At 45.1% G+C, this 16,786-nt stretch overlaps 1 protein-coding gene across 1 annotated transcript in view; it reads right to left on the bottom strand.

The window, feature by feature from the left end:
- Nucleotides 1–16,786, bottom strand: part of LOC126456014 (uncharacterized) — a 259,144-nt gene that overhangs the window by 57,358 nt on the left and 185,000 nt on the right. The window contains exon 6 of the mRNA XM_050091770.1: nt 1,216–1,485. Within this exon, the coding sequence (XP_049947727.1) occupies nt 1,216–1,485 (270 nt within the window). The remainder of the gene's footprint in view (nt 1–1,215; nt 1,486–16,786) is intronic.

The following is a 16,786-nucleotide window of genomic DNA, read 5'->3' as shown; positions in this document are numbered from 1 at the left end:
TAGTGTGTTAAATGCTCACTTTATGGTCCGCTTAAACCCTGAGGGCCGCGGTTTGGAGAGTCGTGTTCTAGGGTATAAGGCTCGAGCGGAAAACTTGATTTACTCGAGAATTTCTGGGAGTTGCATCAAACTGTTTCGGGTGATTGATACGAGGGTCACTCCAAAAGAAATGCACACAATTTTTTTAAAAAATTTATCTTCTATTATACACCTTTGAAAGTTCTACAGTGTGTAGATACATCCTTTACGAACAATATTTTTATTTCTCTATATAATATCCATTCTTCTCAACTGCCTTACCCCATCTTGGAACCAGCACCTGTATACCCGCACGGTAAAATGCTGGACCAACCTGTTGGAGCCGCTGTTTGGCAGCGTACACAAAGGAGTCGTCATCATCAAACCTTGTTCCACGAAGAGAGTCTTTCAGTTTCTCAAAGAGATGATAGTCACAATTCTTCCAAGAAATTCATCTCCACCATTCTCGTACTGTTCCAAAAGTTCGTTGCATACCGTGTTTCTTGTTTCTTTGTGAGCCACTGTCAACATCCTGGGAACCCACATTGCACAAACCTTTTTCAACGCCAACACTTTCAGTATTCTGCAAACACTTCCTTCCCCTATCTCAACGTAGCACGACAATCCGTTTACTGTGATGCGTCTATCAGCGTCACCAATTCGTTAACTCTCTGCACATTGTCTGGAGTGTGTGCAGTTCGAGGCCTGCCGCTGCGAGGACAATCCTCAATATTTCCGTGCCCGCTTTCGTCACGTAATCTGCTTCCCCACCGACTAACTGTACTGCGATCGACAGCAGCATTGCCATACACCTTTTTCAACGTCTTGTGGATGTTTCCCACTGTCTCGTTTTCACAGCTCAGGAATTTTATGACAGCACGCTGCTTCTGACGAGCGTCAAGAGTAGCAGCCATCTTGAAGACATGTTGTGACGGCGCCACTGACGGGAACAGGTAGAACTAAGTTTGAAAACAAGCGGGAAGGATGTATTTACACCTGCAAAACTTTCACACACGCAGAATAAAAACTGTATTTTTTTCAAAAATAGTGTGCATTTCTTTTGGAGTGATCCTCGTATTTGAGATCTGAACCTCACGTACGATTGAAAAAAAAAAAAAAAAGTACAAATACCCGATGGCGTCGCAAGCCGAATACCGGCCACTGAGCTCAACGGCGCAGCGCGGGCGGACTACGCACCTTGAGCTCTAGCGAGACGAGGTGCCTCTGGCCGTGCGCGTCGAGCAACGGCAGCAGGTCCTGGAAGTCGAGCAGGCTGCGCTCGCCGCTGGTGACGCAGGCGACGCTGAGCTCGCGCATGCGCCGCAGCCGCACGAGCGCCTCGAGCGCGTCGTGCGGCGTGTCGCTGTCGCAGCGCACGCGCACGCTCTCCGCCTCCGGGCACAGCCGCACCGCCAGCGGCAGCGCGTCCCGCGACAGCACCGCCTCCGCCGACCACCGGCACCGCGTCTACGGCAGTCACCAGCAAACAGACTGCAAACTTAACCGACGACAATAGCATTTCCAACGTGCTGTCTACAGTGTCGACATAACATAAGCGTACACTTTGAACATCCCATACTGAAACAGCAGTAAGCAGAATGACTATTTACACTACTGGCCATTAAACTTGCTACACCAAGAAGATGACGTGCTACAGATGCGAAATTTAACCGACAGGAAGAAGATGCTGTGATATGCAAATGATTAGCTTTTCAGAGCATTCACGCAAGGTTGGCGTCGGTGGCGACTCCTACACCGTGCTGACACGAGGAAAGTTTCCATTCGATTTCTCATACACAAACAGCAGTTGACGGACGTTTTCTGGTGAAACATTGTTGTGATGCCTCGTGTATGGAGGAGAAATGCGTACCATCACGTTTCCGACTTTGATATAGGTCGGATTGTAGCCTATCGCGATTGCGGTTTATCGTATCGCGACATTGCTGCTCGCGTTGGTCGAGATCCAATGACTGTTAGCAGAATATGGAATCAGTGGGTTCAGGAGGGTAATACGGAACGCCGTGTTGCATTCCAACGGCCTCGTATACTAGCAGTCGAGATGACAGGCATCTTATTCGCATGGCTATAACGGATCGTGCAGCCACATCTCGATCCCCGGGTCAACACATGGGGACGTTTGCAAGACAACAACCATCTGCGCGAACAGTTTGACGACGTTCGCAGCAGCATTGACTATCAAATCGGAGACCATGGCTGCGGATACCCTTGACGCTGAATCACAGACAGGAGCGCCTGCGATGGTGTACTCACCGAAGAACCTGGGTGCACGAGTGGCAAAACGTCATTTTTTCGGATGAATCCAGGTTTTGTTTACAGCATCATGATGGTCGCATCCGTGTTTGGCGACATTACAGTGAACGCACACTGGATGCGTGTATTCGTCATCGTCATACTGGTGTATCACCCGGCCTGATAGTATGGGGTGCCTCTTGTTCGCATTGATGGCACTTTGAACAGTGGACGTTACATTTCAAATGTGTTACGACCCTTGGCTCTACCCTTCATTCGATCCCTGCGAAAGCCTACATTTCAGCAGGATAATGCACGACCGCCTGTTGCAGGTCCTGTATGGGCCTTTCTGGATACAGAAAATGTTCGACTGCTGCCCTGGCCAGCACATTCCCCAGATCTCTCACCAATTGAAAACGCCTGGTCAATGGGTGCCGAGCAACTGGGTCGTCACAATACGCCAGTCACAACTCTTGATGAACTGTGGTATCGTGTTGAAGCTGCATGGACAGCTGTACCTGTACCCGCCATCCGAGCTTTGTTTGACTCAATGCCCCGGCGTATCATGGCCGTTATTACGGTCAGAGGTGGTTGTTCTTGCCATTGATTTCTCAGGATCTATGCACCCAAATTGCGTGAAAATGTAATCACATGTCAGTTCTAGTATAAAACATTTGTCCACTGAATACCCGTTTATCATCTGCATTTCTTCTTGGTGTAGCAATTGTAATGGCCAGTAGTGTACATCTCGGTTCCATAGTCAACGATAGGTGAGCTGACGCATTTCCCTTCTTCTTTCAGCATGTCCACGGTCCAGAAACATTAATAGAACCACCGACCGCATCCGGTCACAACGTGTAGTAACCACTCAACAGACGGCAGGTGGTAGCACTACCAGTGGAATGGATACAGTACAGTCGCGGTTGTAGTGTGGAAACGGAGCTATCCTTCTGTCGTCCAAAAGCGCATGATCAATTACTTTTGGGCCAAGGGTGGAAATATTTTCGAAACGACTAAGTCAGTAAACAGTTCACTTGCCGCTGTGATATTGTTCATGGCAAAACGGCGCTGTACAAAACCGGCGCCAAGGTAACTGCGGAGCATCAAGGGCTATAGATGACAGGGGTGAGCGATGTACAGGCAAACAGACGCCGAATTGAGCCTCAGATGAACAAATAAGCTACCACAATGTCTCGTCAAATACCGTTCAGTGAACGTTGTTGCCTGTGGGCCGCTGCAACAGGTGCCTGGTTCATGTACACATACTCATAGGCGACGAAAGCTGGACGTCCACTGAGTGGCGACAGGTAGTCGTTGCCTTGCACGTCTGGTTTGTTTGCATGGCGTTCCCTGTAGAGCACAAAAGTTCAACACAAGTATGGCTCTATTCTCGGGGACTATGGCCACCCCTGCATGCAGTTTATTTCTACTGGCACAGTGGCATCTACCAACAGGATAATGCAACGTGTCACACACTTAACAGTGTATGCGTGTGGTTCGAAGAGCAGCCAGGAATAGTCTACTGTACTCCCCTGGCCACCATCCACCACCACCCTCCCTCCCTACCTTCCTAGGATTTAAACCCAATCGCTAATCAGTTACCCCCTTGATGGGACGGTTCGCCTCACGGTTCCTCAATCGAGAGACCTAGCGCAACCGGCCATGGACTGGAGTCGGCATGGGTCCACATTCCTGTCGGTACATTCCAGAAATTCACTCTCTACCAGGAGGTCTCGCAGCGGTCCGAGCTGCAAAAGGTGGTTACTCATGCTTTTGACATGTGACTGGACAGTGTATTAGGTATTTGCCTGTTACGCTCTCTTGGTTGAATGTCGACCATTCCCTAGTCCTAAATATCTTCTGTCCACCGGATCAACATCTATTCTGGTATTCTGTGCAGTCACGATACGACACACGACCATGGCGATTTAAAATGTCATTAAATTATGTGAAAGCCAAGTCCTGCCACTCCACTTTGAATGCAAGACGGAATATTGGGGATCAGTAGAACACGACGGACTTGAAGAGACACCAGGGCATCCTTTGCCCTGTCAGCGGCTGGTGATACGAGTCTGCTGTCCGAAAGCTGGAGATATGCCACGTTCGGTGCTATTTTGTGATGCAGCAATATATTTCTTGCAGTACCTGTAGAGCATGAATGTGAAATGTTTTGAGCTGCGTGTCTGCGTGCGAGCGCTTGTGTATGTGTGTGTGTGTGTGTGTGTGTGTGTGTGTGTGTGTGTGTGTGTGTGTTTTACACAAAGTAGTCCCGCGATTACAGTGCAAATTATTGTTAAGTCTGCCCGCTATACGACTGGGATCATATTTACAGGATAGATCAGACAATAAAACTATGTGGTGTATATGGCGTTCCGTATTACCCTCCTGAACCCACCGATTCCATATTCTGTTAACAGTCATTAGATCTCGACCAACGCGAGCAGCAATGTCGCGATGCGATAAACCGCAATCGCGATAGGCCACAATCCGACCTTTATCAAAGTCGGAAACGTGACGGTACGCATTTCTCCTCCTTACACGAGAAATCACAACAACGTTTCACCAGGCAACGCCGGTGAACTGATGTTTGTGTATGAGAAATCGGTTGCAAACTTTCCTCATGTCAGCACGTTGTAGGTGTCGCCACCGACTTTGTGTGAATGCTCTGAAAAGCTAATCATTTGCATATCACAGCATCTTCTTCCTGACGGTTAAATTTCGTCTCTGTAGCACGTCATCTTCGTGGTGTGGCAATTTTAATGGCCAGTAGTGTATTTTCACCTGTCGCAGCCGGTCATCCGCCAAAAGCACTCCAGCCTGCCATAATATCGCTACTGGCCTCCAAACATATCGATGCTGCTGGCGCATGTCACAAAAGGATCAGAAGTAATTTATAATAACATGTATAAACACATGTTTGGCATCTCATTATCCATCCCAAATAGCGGCATGTCATTTACGCCCGAGTTGCGTATGAAAAGTTCATACGGTAGGCCAAAAACTGACGGTAAGATTAGCAAAATTTTTTACTTAGCTGCAGGTTCAGAGACCGTGAATATTACAATTGAAAGAAAAACAGCCCTCGGTCACTATATTTAAACGAATTAACCGGGTTTCAACACTGCTAGGAGTGTCTTCCTCAGAATTTAAATCAAAGAATGGTCTATATTCTATAACATGGTCACAGAATTATGACTAAAAACGTATGGTAGAGTATAAGTACGCAATTATAAAATAATAAATATGCCAAAAGAACAAAGACTCCGTTTTGCAACCTGCACCACGCAACTAACGAGCAGGCCTTAGTGGCTCTCCATCACAATTTTATTTATCTTAAATATCTTTATGACTAATGCCCTTTTAGAATATTTATTATTTTATAAATGACATAAGTACGATAATTCCGTACTTATACTCTACCATACGTTTTTGGTCATAATTCTGTGACCATGTTATAGAATATAGACCATTCTTTGATTTAAATTCTGAGGAAGACACTCCTAGCAGTGTTGAAACCCGGTTAATTCGTTTAAATATAGTGACCGAGGCCTGTTTTTCTTTCAATTGTGAAGGTAAGATGTTTTTCTACCACCAAGGTGTGAAGGGAATACGGCAGGATGGAACACCTTCTCAAATGGCGTGCCTAGGCGAACCAGCCAGCAGCAACACGAGCAGTGCTACATAGCCGCTGTCAGTTACGCGCCGAGGTTCAGCTCCGTTACAGACTCCCTCCCTGGTTGAGCTACTCGAGTGCTCCATTATAAGCGGCTCAGCAGTGCCATCTATCTGCCGGCGGACGCCGCTCCGCGCCGTTGCTCAGTGTCAGGGCACGTGTTATCTATGGCCGCGCATAAGACGACGGCGCTCTCCGGGGGTGACAAGTGCCGCGGATTCCGCCCTCACCCCCGCCCCACGTCCCGGCTAAGGCCCACTCGTTTTATCTCCTTCATTGCCCTCATAAATTTCGCCTATGATGTTTGAAAGGGCTACGTTATCAGCATTTCATTTCGCCTAAGAAAAATGTATGATGGTGTTAAGACTCTAGCGGCAATTTTCCGTGACCTTACATGTAACATTGTGGTGTAACTACGACACTTGTGGAATATTAGAGATCTTGAGTCAAAGTTCAATGCTTAAAAAGTGCTTCATAACTTAAGTTGTCCGTAACTGCTTTCACTTGTTCACCTGTACTTATTCTGCATTCAACCTTGAAATGTGGCATTTAGTTTCGCTTCATTATTACTGTACAAACATTTCGAACATATGACTGATATTTCCAAAGATGCGTCGGAGAGTAGAGCTTTATACACACTGAACCGACAAATAAACAGGTACAGGCATGCATATTAAAACACAGAGATATCTAAACAGGCAGAATACGGCGCTGCGGTCGGCAAAGCCTGTATAAGACAACAAGTGTCTGCCGCAGTTGTTAGATCGGTTACTGCTGCTACAGTGGTAGGTTATCAAGATTTAAGTGAGTTTGAAAGTTGTGTTATAGTCGGCGCACGAGCGATGGGACAGAGCATCTCCGAGGTAGTGATAAAGTAAAGATTGTTCCATACGACCGTTTCACGAGTGTAACATGGATGTCACGAATCCGGTTAAACATAAAATTTCCGATATCTCTGTGGACGGAAAAAGATCCTGCAAGAACGGGACCAACAGCGACTGAAGAGAACCGTGACAGAAGTGCAATCCTTCCACATATTACTCCAGATTTCAATGCTGGACCATCGACAAGGGCCAGCGAGCGAAACATTCAAAGACACGTCATCGATATGGGCTTTCGGAACCGAATGCCCACTCATGTACACTTGATGACTATACGAAACAACTCCTCGCTCGGGCCCATGAATACCGACATTCGACTGTTAATGTTTGCATACATGTAGCTTGGTTGCACGAGTCTCGTTTCAAATTGTACCGAGCGGATGGGTGTATGCGGGTATGAACTCTGCATGTCAGCAGGGGATTGTTCAAGCTGATAGAGGCTCTGTAATGGTGTGGGGCGTGTGCAGCTTGAGTGATATGGCACCTCTGATACTTCCAGATACCACTCTGATAGGTGACACGTGCGTAAGCATCCTGTCTGATCACCTGCATCCATTCATGTCGATTGTGCATTCCGACGGACTTGGGCAAATCCAGCAGGACAAAAAGACACACCACATGTCCGGAATTGCTACAGAGTGGCTCCAGGAACACTCTCTTTAGTTTAAACACTTCCGCTGGCCACCGACCTCCCTAGACATGAACATACATTATTGGGCATATTTGGGGTGCCTTGCAACCTGCTGTTATATATGCATCCATTTTGTTGGTATACACTGTTGTGCCAGTACCTTAGGCTACTTTTGTCTCCTTATTTCATCTAGAAAAGGAAGTCCTTAGGCTCTTTAATGTGCATGGATGTTTTGTAAACCTTCCAAAGATATTGTAGGCTTACTATGAGTATCTAGAAGCAACAACGTAATCAATATTTACTTTTCATGCACGATGATGAATACGGAATTTAATGATTTTTTACTTTTGAAGACAATGTTTTTCTTCCGGCTGACCTACGAATCAGATCTCAATTTTATTCTTAGCGTTTAGTAGCACTATTAGTAGGAATTTTTGTTATTGTGAGTACCCTCCGTTATTGAGAAACTTAAGATATACCCAATATTGGACTGCGTGACGAAAAGTAATGAGTTTGAATTTTTTATTCTCTTCGTAGTCTCGGTGAGATATTTACATGTCATTCTTATTACCTGATCGACTTTCCCGCTTCAGTGACTCAAGATGAACGCTCTCCCGGTAGAGGTCTCAGAACTGTAGCTTGTAACTTGACGACGACAAACTGAACCTCGTCTGTGCATGAGAGACCCTCAAAACACTGAAACCATGAATTGGAAGAGTTCATCCGCACATGAAGCATCCTGTGCTTCAGCATGACAATGCGAGACCACAAACGAAAGCTGCGGCATCCACGACAATCCGACGCCTTCGGTTTCCTGTCTGCGATCACCCACCATACAACCCCGACCTGGACCCATTCGATTTTCATCTGTCTCCGTAACATAAACAACATCTTCGTGGACCGCAATTTCACAGTGATGAAGCAGTTCAAGCAGAGGTGAGGTTGTGGACCCGTCAACAGTGTCAAGCATTTTTTTTTTATTTTATTTTTTGGTCATCAGTCTACTGACTGGTTTGATGCGGCCCGCCAAGAATTCCTTTCCTGTGCTAACGTCTCCATCTCAGAGTAGTACTTGCAACCTACGTCCTCAATTATTTGCTTGACGTATTCCAATCTCTGTCTTCCTCTACAGTTTTTGCCCTCTACCGCCCCCTCTAGTACCATGGAAGTCATTCCCTCATATCTTAGCAGATGTCCTATCATCCTGTCTCGTCTCCTTATCAGTATTTTCCACATATTCCTTTCCTCTCCGATTCTGCGTAGTACCTCCTCATTCCTTACCTTATCAGTCCACCTAATTTTCAACATTCGTCTACAGCACCACATCTCAAATGCTTCGATTCTCTTCTGTTCCGGTTTTCCCACAGTCCATGTTTCACTACCATACAATGCTGTACTCCAGACGTACATCCTCAGAAATTTCTTCCTCAACTTAAGGCCGGTATTTGATATTAGTAGACTTCTCGTGGCCAGAAATGCCTTTTTTGCCATAGCGAGTCTGCTTTTGATGTCCTTCCTCCGTCCGTCATTGGTTATTTTACTGCCTACGTAGCAGAATTCCTTAACTTCATTGACTTCGTGACCATCAATCCTGATGTTAAGTTTCTCGCTGTTCTCATTTCTACTGCTTCTCATTACATTCATCTTTGTCCGATTTACTCTCAAATCATACTGTGTACTCATTAGACTGTTCATTCCGTTCAGCAGATCATTTAATTCTTCTACACTTTCACTCAGGATAGCAATGTCATCAGCGATTCGTATCATTGATATCCTTTCACCTTGTACACTCCTGGAAATTGAAATAAGAACACCGTGAATTCATTGTCCCAGGAAGGGGAAACTTTATTGATACATTCCTGGGGTCAGATACATCACATGATCACACTGACAGAACCACAGGCACATAGACACAGGCAACAGAGCATGCACAATGTCGGCACTAGTACAGTGTATATCCACCTTTCGCAGCAATGCAGGCTGCTATTCTCCCATGGAGACGATCGTAGAGATGCTGGATGTAGTTCTGTGGAACGGCTTGCCATGCCATTTCCACCTGGCGCCTCAGTTGGACCAGCGTTCGTGCTGGACGTGCAGACCGCGTGAGACGACGCTTCATCCAGTCCCAAACATGCTCAATGGGGGACAGATCCGGAGATCTTGCTGGCCAGGATAGTTGACTTACACCTTCTAGAGCACGTTGGGTGGCACGGGATACATGCGGACGTGCATTGTCCTGTTGGAACAGCAAGTTCCCTTGCCGGTCTAGGAATGGTAGAACGATGGGTTCGATGACGGTTTGGATGTACCGTGCACTATTCAGTGTCCCCTCGACGATCACCAGTGGTGTACGGCCAGTGTAGGAGATCGCTCCCCACACCATGATGCCGGGTGTTGGCCCTGTGTGCCTCGGTCGTATGCAGTCCTGATTGTGGCGCTCACCTGCACGGCGCCAAACACGCATACGACCATCATTGGCACCAAGGCAGAAGCGACTCTCATCGCTGAAGACGACACGTCTCCATTCGTCCCTCCATTCACGCCTGTCGCGACACCACTGGAGGCGGGCTGCACGATGTTGGGGCGTGAGCGGAAGACGGCCTAACGGTGTGCGGGACCGTAGCCCAGCTTCATGGAGACGGTTGCGAATGGTCCTCGCCGATACCCCAGGAGCAACAGTGTCCCTAATTTGCTGGGAAGTGGCGGTGCGGTCCCCTACGGCACTGCGTAGGATCCTACGGTCTTGGCGTGCATCCGTGCGTCGCTGCGGTCCGGTCCCAGGTCGACGGGCACGTGCACCTTCCGCCGACCACTGACGACAACATCGATGTACTGTGGAGACGTCACGCCCCACGTGTTGAGCAATTCGGCGGTACGTCCACCCGGCCTCCCGCATGCCCACTATACGCCCTCGCTCAAAGTCCGTCAACTGCACATACGGTTCACGTCCACGCTGTCGTGGCATGCTACCAGTGTTAAAGACTGCGATGGAGCTCCGTATGCCACGGCAAACTGGCTGACACTGACGGCGGCGGTGCACAAATGCTGCGCAGCTAGCGCCATTCGACGGCCAACACCGCGGTTCGTGGTGTGTCCGCTGTGCCGTGCGTGTGATCATTGCTTGTACAGCCCTCTCGCAGTGTCCGGAGCAAGTATGGTGGGTCTGACACACCGGTGTCAATGTGTTCTTTTCTCCATTTCCAGGAGTGTATTTTAATTCCGCTCCTGAACCTTTCTTTTATTTCCATCATTGCTTCCTCGATGTACAGATTGAAGAGTAGGGGCGAAAGGCTACAGCCTTGTCTTACACCCTTCTTAATACGAGCACTTCGTTCTTAATCGTCCACTCTTATTATTCCCTCTTGGTTGTTGTGCATATTGTGTATGACCCGTCTCTCCCTATAGCTTACCCCTACTTTTTTGAGAATCTCGAACAGCTTGCACCATTTTATATTGTCGAACGCTTTTTCCAGGTCGACAAATCCTATGAAAGTGTCTTGATTTTTCTTTAGCCTTGCTTCCATTATTAGCCGTAACGTCAGAATTGCCTCTCTCGTCCCTTTACTTTTCCTAAAGCCAAACTGATCGATGCATGAGCTGTTAAGCTGATTGTGCGATAATTCTCGCACTTGTCAACTCTTGCCGTCTTCGGAATTGTGTGGATGATGCTTTTCCGAAAGTCAGATGGTATATCGCCAGACTCATATATTCTACACACCAACGTGAATAGTCGTTTTGTTGCCACTTCCCCCAACGATTTTAGAAATTCTGATGGAATATTATTTATCCCTTCTGCCTTATTTGACCGTAAGTCCTCCAAAGCTCTTTTGTATTCCGATTCTAATACTGGATCCCCTATCTCTTCTAAATCGACTCCTGGTTTTTCTTCTATCGTATCAGACAAATCTTCACCCTCATAGAGGCTTTCAATGTATTCTTTCCACCTTTCTGCTCTTTCCTCTGCATTTAACAGTGGAATTCCCGTTGCACTCTTAATGTTACCACCGTTGCTTTTAATGTCACCAAAAGTTGTTTTGACTTTCCTGTATGCTGAGTCTGTCCTTCCGACAATCATATCTTCTTCGATGTCTTCACATTTTTCCTGCAGCCATTTCGTCTTCTCTTCCCTGCACTTCCTATTTATTTCATTCCTCAGCGACTTGTGTTTCTGTATCCCTGATTTTTCCGGAACATGGTTGTACTTCCTCCTTTCATCAATCAACTGAAGTATTTCTTCTGTTACCCATGGTTTCTTCGCAGCTACCTTCTTTGTATCTATGTTTTCCTTCCCAACTTCTGTGATGGCCCTTTTTAGAGATGTCCATTCCTCTTCAACTGTACTGTCTACTGCGCTATTCCTTATTGCTGTATCTACAGCGTTAAAGAACTTCAAACGTATCTCGCCATTCCTTAGTACTTCCGTATCCCACTTCTTTGTGTATTGATTCTTCCTGACTAATGTCTTGAACTTCAGCCTACTCTTCGTCACTACTATATTGTGATCTGAGTCTATATCTGCTCCTGGGTACGCCTTACAATCCAGTATCTGATTTCGGAATCTGTGTCTGACCATGATGTAATCTAATTGAAATCTTCCCGTATTTTCCGGCCTTTTCCAAGTATACCTCCTCCTCTTGTGATTCTTGAACAGGGTATTCGCTATTACTAGCTGAAACTTGTTACAGAACTCAATTAGTCTTTCTCCTCTTTCATTCCTTGTCCCAAGCCCATATTCTCCTGTAACCTTTTCTTCTACTCCTTCCCCTACAAGTGCATTCCAGTCGCCCATGACTATTAGATTTTCGTCCCCCTTTACATACTGCATTGCCCTTTTAATATCCTCTTACACTTTCTCTATCTGTTCATCTTCAGCTGGCGACGTCGGCATGTATACCTGAACTATCGTTGTCGGTGTTGGTCTGCTGTCGATTCTGATTAGAACAACCCGGCCACTGAACTGTTCACAGTAACACGCCCTCTGCCCTACCTTCCTATTCATAACGAATCCTACACCTGTTATATCATTTTCTGCTGCTGTTGATGTTACCCGATACTCATCTGACCAAAATCCTTGTCTTCTTTCCACTTCACTTCACTGACCCCTACTATATCTAGATTGAGCCTTTGCATTTTCTAGTTTCCCCACCACGTTCAAGCTTCTGACATTCCACGCCCCGACTCGTAGAACGTTATCCTTTCGTTGATTATTCAATCTTTTTCTCATGGTAACCTCCCCCTTGGCAGTCCCCTCCCGGAGATCCGAATGGGGGACTATTCCGGAATCTTTTGCCAATGGAGAGATCATCATGACACTTCTTCAATTACAGGCCACATGTCCTGTGGATACACGTTACGTGTCTTTAATGCAGAGGTTTCCATTGCCCTCTGCATCCTCATGTCGTTGATCATTGCTGATTCTTCCGCCTTTTGGTTCAACTTCCCACCCCTAGGACAAGAGAATGCCCTGAACCTTTATCCGCTCCTCCGCCCTCTTTGACAAGGCCGTTGGCGGAACGAGGCTGACTTCTTATGCCGGAAGTCTTCGGCCGCCAATGCTGATTATTTATCAAAATTTAGGCACTGGCGGGGATCGAACCCGGGACCGAAGGCGTTTTGATTATGAATCAAAGACGCTACCCCTAGACCACGGATTCTAAAGTGACGTTAACAACAAACTTGTCTCTCCTTTGGAGAGAGAAGTGTTCGTCACGAAGGTGTCTAAATTGAGAAATAATAAGTAGATGGTGAATAAAGATGTAGAATGTTAATAAAGGTTGCTTTATTTAAAACGCTTTAAGGGTTTTCACATAAAATACTTAAAGGAATTACATTTCAAGATGCCTTCGTATCTTTTCGGAATAATCGAAGGTACTTGGGGTGATAAAATGAGCTTGTACGCGACATTTCTTTATTACTTTACAATTGTTTTGTGCGCACGTCTACTGGCTGTCGGCATCTACAAAGGTGCTCACGACAGTCTATCGTAGCCTGTGCTCTTTGAGTCGACTTGCGGACAGGCGACAGTAGTAACTTCGGGAGTTCTTGGGGCGAACACAGAGGAAGCGCGAAGGACAAACACGTTGAGCACCAAAGTTCTGTCCCCTTGTCTGGGGAGAAGGAATGCAGACATGAACGGCGTCGTATGGAATTTTATTTGACGTGACAGATGTTTTGTGTGTGAAATGATAAGCTGCAGATAATTTCTGATAATATTACTAACTGCCCTCTTTATTCCAGTGGTTCTGAGCGAATTCACTTTATATATTATTTTTCGAATCAATTGGAAATTTGGTTGGAATGATGCAGTGTAGATTCTATAAACGGTTTCTCACAAGATTGCCATACAGACTAGTGTATCCACTCGATACTTTCCCTCCGCATCCGTGTAGTGTTCAGAGGCCACTAGAATTTAAATTTGTTTCTGTTTGTGTATTACAAGAAGTATTAGCTTGAAAAAGTTAAAAGGAACTAATAGATGAAATAAAGTTTCTTAACTTTTTTCGCTTCTCTTTGACAGACGGTACTTTGATCATAGTGTGAAGTTTAAACAGTGAACTCCCATACAGTTGATGGCATTTCCATTGCTGATTAGCTCGAGCGCCATCACTGTTCCCTCAGCTAACTTCTGGTTGAAATAAAAAACTGTTAGAAAATTAAATTTTGGCCCGCGAGTGACTCCATCGGAATCACAGAGACACCTCCTCATTATCCTTTCTCACAGGTCAGGCCTTGTATATTCTAAGGAACATAGTTTATTATGCTACCCTTTTTTTGTCACAACTGTTGGCGACCGCCAGGTGACGCTTCTTTTTTTTTTTTTGGTACGCTTCGTTAAAGCGAGTTCAGCGATCTGGAACCGAATGCACCACAAATGCTTGTGGGAGGTAAAGGTTGGAATTCAGTCAAGGCCTGTAAGAGTAGCCAATAGCGAATTAATACTTGTAGACAAACCAGTGGAGATACATTTATTATCGCTGTCAGATGCGTTTATGTTGTTTCGATTATATTGCAGTTTTCGATCTAATAAAGACAGCATAAACGTGTGCTTACCACGGGTTGTCCCTACAAGGAAAATCCCTCTTACACTAAAGAGTTTTCTTTTAATCTTTCTTGTGCTTCAGTCTTCTGACCTCTCCGGTTGAAATCTCTTCATTACATTGTAGCGCTAGTACCCAACATTCTGTTGGATAGATTCCAGTCCGTAGTAGCTAAATTCTATCCTTTTATCAGCTTTGTGGTCATCAGTTTTGATGATAAGATTATCACTAGTATTATTTCTGCTACTTCAAGGTACATTCTTCGAACTCGGATTACCTTTAATCCATATTCTATGATTGGAAAGCTCTTAATTCCATTTTGTATGTGCTGTAATTCTTTCACCGACGATAGCAATGTCATCAGCCAATATTATGATAGATATACTCACCCTGAATTTTAATCCCACTCTTGAAACATTCTTTCATTTCCGCTATTATTCCTATTTTTCTCAGGATTCTGAACGTCTTGCAGCATATTACACTGTCGAACACTTTTTCCAGGTCCATAAATCATAGGAAAGAGTCTTGATTTTGGTTAAATCTTATTTCCAATATCAATCGCAAAGTCAAATTTGTCTCTCTGGTGTCGTTAACTTTCCTAAAATCAAATAAATCGCCATCTAACAGACCCTCAATTTTGTTTTCCACGTGAGGTGTTAAGCTGATTGTGCGATAGTTCTCGCACTTACGTTCCCTTGTTATGTTCAGGATTGTGTGGTTGATTTTTTTCCAAAAGTCTTCTGGTACGTTTGCAGTCTCCAAATACTACACCCCAACTTGGTCGTTTCATTACAGCTACCATAAATGATTTTAGAAATTCCGAAGAACTGTTGTTTATGGCTTCCTACTTGTCTGATCACAAGTTCTGCAAATCTCTGTTAAACTCTGACTCTAATACTAGATCTTCTACGTCTTCCACATCAATCCCCATTTCTTCTCCCGTCACGTCGTTACGCAGCACCTGCCCTCGTAAAGGCTTTCAATACACTCTTTCCACCTATCCGCGCTTTCCTCTGCCTTTAAGAATGAAATTCATCTTGCATTCTTCATTTTATCGCCTTTGGTTTCAGTTCCACCGAATGTTACTTTGACCTTTCCATGTTCTGAATCTGCCCTGCCGACAACCATTTAGAGAGTATAATCACGTATTACATGCTTCTAAGGCTCAGCCTTTTGAATTAATTAATTTGTTACATTTACACTCTGACCACCACAAGGTCAGTTCCATTATTAAACCAGAGAGATAGCAAGAGAAACAGTTGGGTTTCATTTGAGAACTCTAACTAGTATTTTAAATTAATTAAGAATTTTCACATTCGTAGGAGAACCTTGAGGTAGAAATTTCGTGAAAAGAACTCACCATAACGAGAAAAGTCTTTGTTTTAGTAATTGCCTCCCCAGATCTTCTATCATACACGTGGAACTCCCCTATTTCACAATAACACAAAATGAGCTACAGTTAATTGGATTCTTTCGATATCGTCCTGAGTCCTATCTGGCAAGACCCCCATACAGCACATCGATACTCTATCAGATTACGGACAAAAGTGTTGTAGACAGTATAATAGATTTGTTGCATCCTCCACGTGTCCTTCCGACAAAGCGCAGTCTTTGATTATCTTTCCACACTACATTCCCGTGCGATGGTTGTAATTCAGGTTTATCTTAAATGAAATCCATAGTGGCTGGTATTTACTTGAATCAATAACCTTCAAATCAGCTTGACTTATCGTGTGGCCGAAATTTATCAGATGAAGACAAAGTCCTTAAACGACGTGGCGATAATGTTCGCAACTTTATTCAAAAATTCCCATCTTGATCGCACATTACTACTCATTTGACAACGACTGGTTCCGGCTTGAATCCATCGTCCAGTCTGTTAAAAATTTAAAAAAAAAACATTACTGTAACAATAAACGGTTCAATTGGGTGAAAGCCAAGTATAGAGAAAAAAATCTAGAAATAGATAAAAAGGATAACGTGGCTGAGAGTCACACCCTAGCATTAAGTTTATTCTTGCACAATCATCTACGACACATATTTTGTACACGCAGGTACATGAGCATGTACTAGCAGTTGCCTGAGGGCGTCCTGTACTGACGCAAATACGAACTGTAGGTGGAAGAGGGAGCTAGTTGTGTGGTAACGCAAGTGTCTAGAATCACAGATTCAATAGCTGAAAATACGATATTCATAGTCATTAATTAAAATGGTTTCACAGTGTTACGTGTGTCTATCAGTATACTGTTAGCTTAGTGCTTGAACAAGAAGAGGACGCCCTCAGGACACAGCAACC

Source organism: Schistocerca serialis, chromosome 2 (assembly GCF_023864345.2).
Source record: "Schistocerca serialis cubense isolate TAMUIC-IGC-003099 chromosome 2, iqSchSeri2.2, whole genome shotgun sequence".
NCBI lineage: Eukaryota > Metazoa > Arthropoda > Insecta > Orthoptera > Acrididae > Schistocerca > Schistocerca serialis.
The sequence above is the reverse complement of the archived record's forward strand: the minus strand, read 5'-3'. Positions and strand labels throughout refer to the sequence as shown.